Genomic DNA, 12,080 nt, shown 5'->3' with positions numbered 1-12,080 from the left:
GCCCAGCGGACGAGCCCTACGCGATCCAAGATTTCCTACCCGCGTTTCAAGCCATCAAGATGATTGATTGCAGACTGGAAGGAAAAGCAGGCGAAGACGTACACGCTTGGATCATGCAAGTAAAAGCCGCCGATATGGTAGTTATGCCAACCCAACGTTTCCCGTTTTTGAGCATGGTAATCAGCTTGAAGACAGGAGGAGCTCTTCAGAAGACCATCAACCAGAGGAGACCTCGTACAATCCCAACTTTACTCGAAGTCATAAGATCAGCCGTCATTGTCGAGAAAAGTGCCACCACATTGGAAATGGAGCTTGGCAGAACAGGCTAAAAGGGCGACACTGTGGACGCCTTCAATCTGAAATTCAATCAGATCTACCAAGATCTCGTAGCTGCCTTCTCGAATCAACAACTACGAGCGAACATCGATCCTAATCTTCAAGATCTCGAAAATAGAGTGTGCCAGTACTATCTGTACGGACTCAATCCGAGGATATTCCATCAAGTCAAAAACCGCCAGTACTTTAAGTTACTAGAAGCCCAGAAGGCTGCGAAAGAAGCCGAAGGCGAGAAATTGAATTTCCGAATGCATCAACAACAGCTGATGAACAGTAACGACACAACCTCGAAACCCACGTTTCGAAACAAGTCCCAAATTTACGGGCCAGGCAGCGCATCAGATACGCGAAGATTCCAGGTACAACAAAGAACCTCGACGAACTCGCCAAGGTCAACTCCTCGACCACCAGCGTCTGTCCACCACCACGATGAAGCGGAACAAGATCCAGAGATGTGAATGCCACACCTGTAACACACATCGGACCGCTCATGAACAACAAGCAGTATGTCATAATTGCGGAACCAGAGGACACTACGACCGGAACTGCTACGCTACGCGCCGACCACAGAATGACCAACGCCGTAATACTAACGGCAATAAGCGAGACGTAAATTTTCAAAACGCCAGCCTCGAAGACAAACCGCCCAACGACCAAGTCAATTGCACGTCAGAGGAATTCCAGTCAGAGGAAAAGGAAATAGAGGGACAGGAGGACGAACTAGAGGACGAGTGCCAACAGGAGCCCGTGTATGTTCAGTTTCACAGGGGTTACTACAGTGTGCTGTAATAAAATTTGGAGAAACAAAGCAAGGAGTAGCCCTTATGGTCGATACAGGTGCATCAATAAACCTCATAAAACGGAAGGTCATTTATCCATCGGATAAACAAATTTGTCCAATTATCAAACGCAAAATTTCCATTAGGACTGGCAAAGCGCTGAATTCCGCAAAAGAAATTGCTGTACTAACTCATATGGGGCTAAAGGACGAATTCGTCATTATACCAGACGATTATCTGCCTGACGAAGAAGATGGAATCATGGGAAACCCGTTTATGAGGAGGCGAGATTTCCAGTTGAATGCCTCGACGCTCACCCTGAAGAATAAGATACACCACCTTAGCCGCGACCGAAAGATTCGATTTAAACCAAATTCGGTGAACAAAATTGCCATCGATACCGACGAAAAGAATCTCGATCTCATGTTACGCATGGTCTATAAAGACGGAATGCCTATGGAAAATATCCCGGTGCAGATTGTACACACGAACAATCATGGTACGGCTTATGGAATCATCACCACCGCTGAAGACGAAGATATCGAGCTCGGACTGGAGAACGTCCAAGTCCACCGAGTAAAGAGTATGTCAACCCCGGGTGTATGGCAACAACCACGTGATGAAAGAGAGCAGGCGCTCCAACATACTGTCGACTTGAAACACCTACCGGAGGAGCACCAGAAAGAAATTTGGAGTATTCTTCAGGATTTCAGCAATATCTTTGCCTTACAGGAGGAAGACATGGTCAATGGAACTTCAATGACTGAACATCGCATCGAGTTGTCGGATCCTCAACGCATTGTAAATGTGAAAAGTTTCCGTGCTCCACAGCTGCACCAGCAGGTTGTAAAAGAGGGAGTAGAGAAAATGTTGAAACAAAGAATAATAACGGAATCCGAGTCGCTATACAACTCGCCAGTTTGGGTTGTACCCAAAAAACCGGGCCCCGACGGAAAGCCCAAGTATAGAATTGTGATCGATTTCAGGAAGATTAATGAACTTACCGTTCAGGATTCTTATCCGATACCAATAATCGAGGATTTACTCGATCACATGGGAAGGGCCAAGTTCTTTACTACTGTCGACATGGCCGCAGGTTTCCACCAGATCAACATGGCTGCTGACTCCAAGAAATATACTGCCTTCTCAACCCCCGACGGGCATTTCGAATACCAACGAATGCCTTTCGGATTACAGAACGCTCCTGCGACCTTCCAACGCATGATGAACGATGCGCTGAGAGGATTGAATCAGAAGATCTGTTGCGTCTACATTGATGACGTAATAATTTTTGGTGAAACGGAGGAAGAACACCATCGAAATTTAAGAACCGTATTTCAGCGTTTAAAACAATGTAACCTGAAACTCCAGCCAGAGAAGTGCGCCTTCATGAAAACTGAAGTGAGATACCTCGGATATGTCATCACTGACGAAGGGAGCAAACCAGATCCGGAAAAGACCAGAGCGATACAACAATTACACGTTCCAGTCAACGTTAAGACGATTCGATCCTTCCTTGGTTTGACGGGGTATTACCGAAAGTTCATACAAAACTATTCAATGTTAGCGAAACCATTAACAAGGTTAACAAGAAAGGACACCCCATGGGATTGGTCAGCAGCCTGCCAAGAAGCCTTCGAAACCCTGAAAGAAAAGTTGGTCACACCACCGATACTTGTAAGATCAGACCCAGCTAAACAATACGTCGTAACCACCGACGCGTCAAACGATGGAATTGGAGCGGTATTATCTCAAGACGGCCACCCCATATATTTCTTATCTCGAACCCTGAATGATGCGGAAAGGAATTACAGCACGACAGAGAAGGAGATGCTTGCTGTTGTATGGGCCGTCAGGAGACTAAGAGTATATTTGCTCAATACACCAGATAAACCCTTCATCATCCGCACCGATCATCGTGCACTCGTATGGCTGAAAAATTGCGTAGACCCCAGTCAACGCCTGCTGCGTTGGAGACTAAGATTGGAGGAATACTCATTCCTGATAGAACATGTTTCGGGAAAAAGTAACGTAGTAGCGGATGAGTTATCTAGAGTCTTTCGCACAAAGGAAGAGATCTTCGGCAAACTCACCGAATTGGAAAAGGGACTATACGAAATCACACCCATTGATAGGAATCCCAAGTGGGTCCACCATATTGCCGCACGCCACATTGACATCGAGAGATTGTCACTCACAACAGGCAGAACAAAATCTCACATCAAACTCGTTCCCAACCGAAATCGAAAAGGGGAGGACGGCAAATGGGTGAAGATTACCCTAGAAGAAAAGGATGCCTCTGACAACACCCTGATTATACTAAAGAATCAGACTGATAGACGTGAGAAACTCAGAAACTACATTCATCCGAAAAGGTACGAAAAGATATACTTCTGGATTGACCCTAAGAAAACCACCAAAGAAAAAACCAATTCGATCATCGAAGATCTCAAGAGGATACGTCAGGACTCAGGTGCAGACATATCATTTGGCTTGACAGGAAAGGATGTGCCTAACAAACAGCAACAGAAAGAAATCATGGCCAGCGCTCACAACGACATCAATGGACACTTCGGCCTAGCAAAAACAATTGACCGAGTAAAAGAAACGGCCGTATGGTCACGTATGGAGAATGATATCAATTCCTCTATCCAGGCATGCCCCACGTGTCAGATGTATTCGCTGGGTGCGTAAGGCATAGTGGGGGACACAGAACTGATGTCAGCGCTCGCTGCGGACAATATAGAACTATGGGTGGCTCTTTTTTACTTAAGGCTATTAAAATAACACGTGTGTCAACTAAATTAAATAAAGTAAATAAAATGGGTCATCAAAGTTGTTGTGTAGTCGATTGCAAAAATACAAGTCGAAATAGCAATTGTAAATTTTATAAGTTTCCGGTTGCCAATTGGAAATTAAATCAGCGAAAAAAATGGATCGCTGCTGTTAAAAGGCAAAAGTAAGTATTACTATAACCTATAACCATATATTATAGAATAATATCATGTACATGTGTATATCATATAAGAAATCTGAGTATGTAATAGTTTAATTTTTTTTTTGTAAAGTATTGATGGATCGTTATGGTCTCCAAAACCTATGGATGTTATATGCAGTGAACACTTCATTAGCGGTGAAAAATCAGATATTGAATCAAGTCCCAACTTCGCTCCAACTATTTTTCCATCAGCTTATAGACGACGTAAAGTCAACGAATCTGCCGTTTTGAATAGGTACGTAAAAGAATTTAGTTTCGATTAATATATTTAGATTAATCGAAATAATCGACTAAAAAATTAAGTCACATTAATCGGTATAGTTAAAAATTTAGCAATACCTATTATAGTTAATTTAATTTTTATTTCTGTTATCGTAATTAATTCATCTAGACACAAACGCTTCATGGAGAGAAGAATAATGAAAAAGTCATTATCGTCAACGGCTGAGATACATCCGGTGATGAATTTTGTAGAACCGCCTGAAATAGCTGAAGGTGATCAAAATAATACATTCATGAATCAAACGGTGGAGCAGGCATGTGAAGCGAATATATATTTTACCTCCAATGTTTCATCAAAAACATTCATTTGTAATCGGTATATCACTAATAACAAATGTGATGCTGAGACACAAACAGAGATTCTGGAAGCGTCGACGTCAAAAATAATTACAAATAATAAAAAATATGTTAACAAGGAGTGCGGTACACCACATAGAACGTTTGCTGATCATGAAACTCAAGTAACCAATATGTTTGAAGGATTTTCATCAGTTAAAAAAAACGAGCAACTCATAGATCTTGCTGGTGTAACATTTAATAATTTTAATTTTTTATTAGACAGAACAAAACCTCCTAAAAAATCGACGATTGGTTACAAAGATAGACTGTTCATATTTTTAATGAAATTAAAAACAGGACTCACTTTTTCGGCTCTTGGCGTATTATTTAACGTGCATAGAACAACGATTTCAAGAATTTTTTTCGACATTTTGGAGCAATTAGCTAGTACGACAGCTAATTTAGTATTTTGGCCGGATATTGATGTTGTTCAAGCAACGATGCCTGAGTGTTTTCATCATGATTACAGTGATACTCGAGTAATCATCGATTGTACTGAATTTAATATTGAAATTCCTGCTAATGTTGATCATCGGGTTTATTGTTATTCGCATTATAAAAAAAATTTTACTGCGAAGGTTCTCATAGGTATCACTCCAGGAGGATTTATTTCCTTGAAATCAAAAGTAGCTGGTGGTCGTAAATCTGACTCTCAAATGACAATTGAATCAGGTTTATTAGATCTTCTAGAAGATGGTGACGTCGTTTTGGCTGACAAAGGTTTTCCGGAAATTAAAACATTTATCGATGCAAGTGGAAAAAAATTAAAAATGGTTATGCCACCTTTTTTAGAGAAAAAATCTGAATTTACAACACAACAAACTCAAGAAACGTACAGCATAGCAAAAGTACGAATTCATATTGAACGCATAATGCAACGATTAAGACTTTATCAAGTATTAAATAAATTTCCTGAAAATCTATTTCATTGTGTAGATGACATCATACATGTATGCTGTGTTTTGGTAAATTTACAACCACCAATAATTTCCAAAAAAAAAAATGAAGAATATAATTAATGGTTCAAAATAATTGATATTTTTTAATGAACTGGTTAATTTATTAAATTTTTTGGATCATGTACTAACATTACAACTGAATTATATATTAAATACATATTCTTAGGCATAAAATATACATTAATAAATCATATTTCAACTTTTAGCAACACGTAATAAAGCTTTTTTTATGTAATATTAAAATAATGTAATATAATGATATAATAAACTTTTAATAATATAAAATAAAACATCTTATTTATTTTAATATAATTATTCTGATGGATTAATTTTTTTTTTCTGTAAAAATTCGCACTGGTGAGGTTTCCTCACTGTTATTGTTATTGTCAACGTAAATTTCATTTTCAGCACAACTATCAGTATTTGATGTATCAATGTTTTCATCATTCTCTGTACTTGGTTCTTTAGTCATTGCCGCACAAAGAGCTGGTAAATAATCTCGAAAATAAAATATTTCACTTTGTGAAATAACTTTCTTTAAAAAATCTTCATCACGAAGCACTTCAACTAAACAACAACCACCTGGTATTGGTGAATATATAAAAAGATCACAAATATTCATCCCACTCACATACAATTGTATTTGAATTTGAGTGTAGTAACTATCAGACTTCTTCAGTTCCCAGGCACCATCAATGAGTTCTAAATATTTAACATTACACAAATTATCAGTTATATTTATCACAGGTTTATCCTTACATAAAATGGGACATTTAAATTTGACTAGTTTTGAGATACATCCATCTAGTACAACTACTCCATCAAGGCTCGCGCAAAGCCAAGGTTGAAATTTGCAAACTGTGACACCAACACGTTTCACAGTACAGTTATTAACTTTTTCATAATTTTCTCTTGCAAGTGATTCATTATTTAAACCATACTTAGTAGAAGCGCAATCAATTTTTTTTGGATGTAATATTTCATACACCAGACTTTCAATAGTTTTAGTTTTTCTTACTTTAATACTGTGCACGTTTTTACTAGCAGACAATCTTAGTTGTCTAGCAGCATACCATTCAGTGCAAGTAGATTGTCCCAAAGTTTCACAGCATAGTTTTATAATATCTTCTTCGGACATTTCCATTTTTTCGACGTAAAAATCTTTTAACTTCTTATCTAACTTAAAATTTGTTTTATATTACGTATTTTCATCACAAGAAATTAGAAAATTAATTGCACATTGTTCACAGTCTTCCTTTTCTAAATTAATTTCGACTTGTTGCAGTAATGAATTCATGACTCTTTTGACCGTATGTATATTTGTATTTTTAGCTTTTGCTACCATCACCTGTTGTAAAGGAGATTCTTCTAACAATTGAGAAATATCTATTTCTGGAGCCTCATAACATTTTTCTCTTTTTGCGGGAAACATTTCTCCAAATTGTTTACCTTTAGCATATTTATCTTTTGCAAACTGTCGGGCACTAGGTTTTCCCCATACTTGTTCATTACTTGTTTTTGTTGCACTTTTTTCACTATTGATGAAATAAATTAATGCTGCGATGTGTTTACATTTCTTGCTCTGATTGTATACACAATCACACTTGACATCTGTCACAAGTCGTGTCTCATTAATCTGAAATATTAAAACAATAAAAATAAAATTAAAAAAAAATCCAAACAATGATAATTGTAGTATGTAAGTGTTATTACATTCAATGATGTTGTGTAAGGCGTTGAATTTACCGATGCTTGTCTAATGACGCGCGCTTTAATTAAATAACTTTGATTTAATTTTCGATGTTCTTCAACATCTCTCACATGTTCAGCCAGAACTAAATTTTTACCTTTTATTAAAGTTTGTGGTTGGAAAATAATATTGTGGGTAATAGATTGAAAGCCGGTTTTTAACACAAATTCCATTTTTATCTGAAAAATTAAATAAAGAAAATAAAAATTTTAGATATTTTCGTAAATATATAATTATGTCAAAATGAAATATTTTTTATTTTTTATATAATTTCAGATTGTTATATATTTAATATTAATACTTATTTTTCATTCAATATTAATTTAACAATAAACTTCTTGACAGATTTTAACACTGCTTAACCTTATTCACATGAGACTTGTTTTAGTTATTGTGTTAATTTCACTTACTTTTTTCAGCTGATCCAGGTAAAAACTTATAATTTAATATGCGCTCTGTGTAAAATTTTACATTTTTAACATAAATAATATTTTTTTCAACTTTGTTTAATTTTTTAAACATCTATTTAGCATTTAGTACATGTAAAATATCTAAAAAGAGCCACCGTAAGTTGTATCGTAAGGTGGCGCTGGGGTCACGCACCTAGCGAATAAAAAGGAAAGGATACAAATGAAATCACCCGCTATTCTTTTCGAAACCTTTGCTGAAAAACCTAACGATCAATTTTCAATAGATATCGTCGGACTTCTGGTCGAATTTTGGAATAAACACCGATATATCCTCACGATGCAGGATTCAATAACTAAATTCATTAAATGTGCCCCACTTACGAACAAAACCGCGACAGAAGTTATCAAGGCTCTATCAGAGTACTGGATAGGTAACTTCGGGTGCCCCAAAGTAATCCTGACGGACATGGGAAAGGAGTTTTGTAACGAGCTGACCGATTCCTTTCTCGAACACTATAATATCAAACATATCACCACAACTGCATATCACCCGCAGTCGAACGGCTCTATAGAACGAATGCATAGTGTCTTGAAAGACTATATTCGAACTGCCTGCGAAGAGAGAATACACACTTGGGACAAGGTTTTAGTAGAAATTGCATGTGCCTATAACACTTCCGTTCGTCAATCAACAGGTGAAACGCCTCACAACCTCATGTTCTGTCACAAAGCCAACAATCCTGACGGTTTCCGCGAAAACCGATTGGAAACCGTGATTAGTAAGAAAATGTTGTGGATACGAAAATTGGAGGAACGGTTCGAGAAAGCTCTGGTCTGGCTTAACACATCCAGAGAGAAAAACCACAAACAAGTGCACCAAGGAACACGACGACAAACTCCTTTATATCAAGTGGGAGATGAAGTAATGATCAAGAACCATACGCGACAGAACGCCTTGGAAAGGATTTGGAATGGGCCATTCGTCGTCGTCGAGATCAACGAACAAAAAGGAAATATCACTTACAAGAAAACCGCGGATGATTCCACAGCGTCTTATTGGAAGACCCATCTGAATAATACCAAACCGTACTACGAATACGACACCGGACCAAGGGAAAACGATCCAATCCCTAGTGTATAGTCGAAGCTTCTTCATAGGCGAAGTTGCCTCGTAGTTTTGAATTGAACCTTTTTTATTAGTATGAAGGATAGAGGTTGAGGTTTCTTGAATAAAAAAACTCTCGCGTTTGAGCCATCGAATTATGAATGTTTATTGACTCTTGTGGGAAAAGCCTTGCGGCATAAAAACCCACGAAGTATGAACGTGTATTTGTAAACGTATAAAAGCATGTGTCGATTGTGTATATGAATGGGTTTATGCCGGTTACAGCCCGTTTGGCTCATGCCACCGCGATCTCGAGTGCGTTTCGTATTGCGATTTTTGTTTTATTCGATTCGATCGAATTTCGTATGATTTGCATTTGCCTTACTCCAAGGAGCGAACGTGTATGAGAGTATGATTGGTGTTGGTAGTACACCAAGAGCGCTCGGGCTCGTTGTATGATGGAAGGGTGCAAGACCCTTGGTATGCGTGTATGGGCACTCGGTCCCGTGTAGAATGAGAGGCACTCGGGCCGCACTCATCTACCTTACTCCGTAGAGCGAACGTATACGAGAGTATATTTGGGCCTCTCGTCTTTTGGTCGTGGTACGAGAGAACGCACGGCGTCACTCACGATCGTCACTAGACGGACGACGTAACTCGACTGTTTCAAAAAATGCGTGATGCGCGCTCGCCTCCTCATCTACGCGAGATTTGGCATCCCTGCGGAGACGAATCGTTCGAGCGCGGCTCGCACGGAGATCGCAATGACACGGGCACAAAACGACGCTCAGGCACTGAACACCTAGAATTAAACTAAAACGGGTTCAGGGTAACGATTGGATCTCCACGGAATAGAGTCTTACAAAGGGAGTGTCAAACTTGGGAATCACGGATTTCCATCACTTTTATATATATTGTAGGGCAGGGTCCCCTCAATAAATATATAAAGCGGCAAGACGCCATTCGTTTTTATTATTGAGAAATTTCAACTCAAAGTTCTATATGTAACTTAAGTAGAAGGAACCTTTTTACCGGTTGCAGCAATAGTTCCGTGGCGTAGCGGTAACGCTCTTGCTTACTGAGGGACCGAACGGCTGTTCAAGTTCCGTTAGAGTTACTTTTTTTTTATAAATTATTTAATACAAAAATAAATAATCAATAATTAATATTTCTATAAATTATTTTTTTATTTTTAAGTTAGGAAAAAATACAAAAAGTTATAAAAATAGGATTTGTAATAATTATAATAACAAAGTAGTCAATATTATCAAAAATAAAGTCGCTCAGTAAGCAAGAGCGTTACCGCTACGCCACGGAACTATTGCTGCAACCGGTAAAAAAGGTTCCTTCTACTTAAGTTACATATAGAACTTTGAGTTGAAATTTCTCAATAATAAAAACGAATGGCGTCTTGCCGCTTTATATATTTATTGAGAGGACCCTGCCCTACAATATATATAAAAGTGATGGAAATCTGTGATTCCCAAGTTTGACACTCCCCTTGTTAGTTTCTTTTGTTATAGGTGTGGCAATCTGTCCCTAGCCTACTTCGATGTCTCAGTTATCAATGGGACTTTACTCCAGGAGGAAGTGGGCAAAGTATACATGTACCAGGAAAGATGGAAGATATTCCAATCCATTGACGCAATAGGGTTTACCAAACCATTACTCGACATTCACGACAAACTCGGAGGCCTCCAGACGATACGGGATACCTATCTGGACCATTGGAACCCTGGTCAGCGATCCCTCGCCCAGTCTGCCCTGGACGCTTTAGATTTGGAATTTGCCCGTGCCTCGTCACACAAGAATATTTTGGAAGTCATTTTAGACTTGGGTGCGCCTATTCTTCAAATGATGCGCCACCCCTCTAAATTAAGGAAATCTCAATCCCACGGAACCAAAACAAGTACTCCAAAAGCGCTCGCGTCGAGCGATGTTACTTACGAAGCCTCGCGCGAAGCCGAGGCGGTATTTGGAAAACATGTCCTTCTGACGGGCCTGGCAAATGAAATGTATCCCCTTAGGAAATCTTATCTCACGCCAAACATCAGACCGAAAAGAGGAATGTTTAACTTTTTAGGAACAATTCAAAAATCAATCTATGGAACTGCTGATGCGGATGATTTGGAAATAATTAATGGGAATCTAGCCTCACTAAAAAATGTAACGGACACTCTAAATCTTGTTGTAACCAAGTCCTTGCACATCAATCAAGTCCAAATTAATATCTTGAATACAAATCAGCTCAAACTTAAACAGTCTTTGGAAACTGTATGGGGACAATTAGAATCATTAGAAATAAAAGGTAACGAAACGCTTGCTTATCAGGAATACATGGAAGCTATAACTCTAAGTTTATTTGAAATTAAGGAACTGCAACGACTAATCGATCTGGTAATGACTGCCGTGCAATTAGGAAGGCATGGTATCATCGATAACACCCTTTTTACTCCAAAGGAGCTTATAACAGCTCTTCAAGCTTTCGACGCCAATGACAAAAAGACACTAATACCTATTAAGGAGGAAAATTACGAGAAGTTTATTAAAATAAGTGATTTAACTATAACCACAGATAAAGGCAAACTTATCTATATACTCACAGTGCCTTACTTAGAAAAGGAACCTTGGGTAATAATTCAGAATACCCCGGTACCCGTAAGAATAAATCACACTTATGTAACGCTTAACTCAACAAATGCTTTGAAATTAGTACGTAAGAATTTTATAAGAGAAGTCACATTTTCTCAACTGAAACAGATAACCGATTATTTCATTGGTGATTACCGCGATGTGGGACATCGCAACGATACTATTGAACTTTGTGAGAAAATAACTGATCCCATACCACGAGGATGCACTCTGAGTCGTTTTCTCGTCACAGATATTGCTTACATAAGAACGCAGGGATCGCAAATAATCTTACCTTCGAAGCCAATTGAGGTAACCATAACATGCGCTTCAATGCAGACTTTTATTATTCAAATCACCAAGCTATCCCTGATAACCACGAATCAGAGCTGCGAACTTCAAACTTTGAAAACGCGAGTCAAATTAATCGTAGAACATATGACTTCTCAGTTAACAGAAATACATGCAGTTACCATTTCCCCGCTAAACAA

At 38.5% G+C, this 12,080-nt stretch overlaps 1 protein-coding gene across 1 annotated transcript; it reads left to right on the top strand.

Annotated features, from left to right (window-relative positions):
* Positions 1-3,915: 3,915 nt before the first annotated feature.
* LOC124309686 (uncharacterized) lies at positions 3,916-8,629 on the top strand. The gene is made up of 4 exons (XM_046773525.1): positions 3,916-4,074; positions 4,184-4,348; positions 4,505-5,699; positions 8,549-8,629. The coding sequence occupies exons 1-4, from the start codon at positions 3,938-3,940 to the stop codon at positions 8,627-8,629; spliced, it is 1,578 nt and encodes a 525-aa protein (XP_046629481.1). The 5' UTR covers positions 3,916-3,937.
* The last annotated feature ends 3,451 nt before the right edge of the window (positions 8,630-12,080 follow it).

This window comes from Neodiprion virginianus, unplaced genomic scaffold (genome assembly GCF_021901495.1).
Source record: "Neodiprion virginianus isolate iyNeoVirg1 unplaced genomic scaffold, iyNeoVirg1.1 ptg000010l___fragment_2___debris, whole genome shotgun sequence".
NCBI lineage: Eukaryota > Metazoa > Arthropoda > Insecta > Hymenoptera > Diprionidae > Neodiprion > Neodiprion virginianus.
This window is presented reverse-complemented; position numbering and strand designations above follow the sequence as displayed.

What these genes read in the sequence shown, in the direction of transcription:
- LOC124309686 (XM_046773525.1), top strand. Translation starts at nt 3,938, where the DNA reads ATGGGTCATCAAAGTTGTTGTGTAGTCGATTGCAAAAATACAAGTCGA. An exon ending in GCTGCTGTTAAAAGGCAAAA is followed by an intron (nt 4,075 to 4,183) that starts GTAAGTATTACT and finishes TTTTTTGTAAAG; the next exon opens with TATTGATGGATCGTTATGGT. An exon ending in TACATGTATGCTGTGTTTTG is followed by an intron (nt 5,700 to 8,548) that starts GTAAATTTACAA and finishes GTCAATCAACAG; the next exon opens with GTGAAACGCCTCACAACCTC.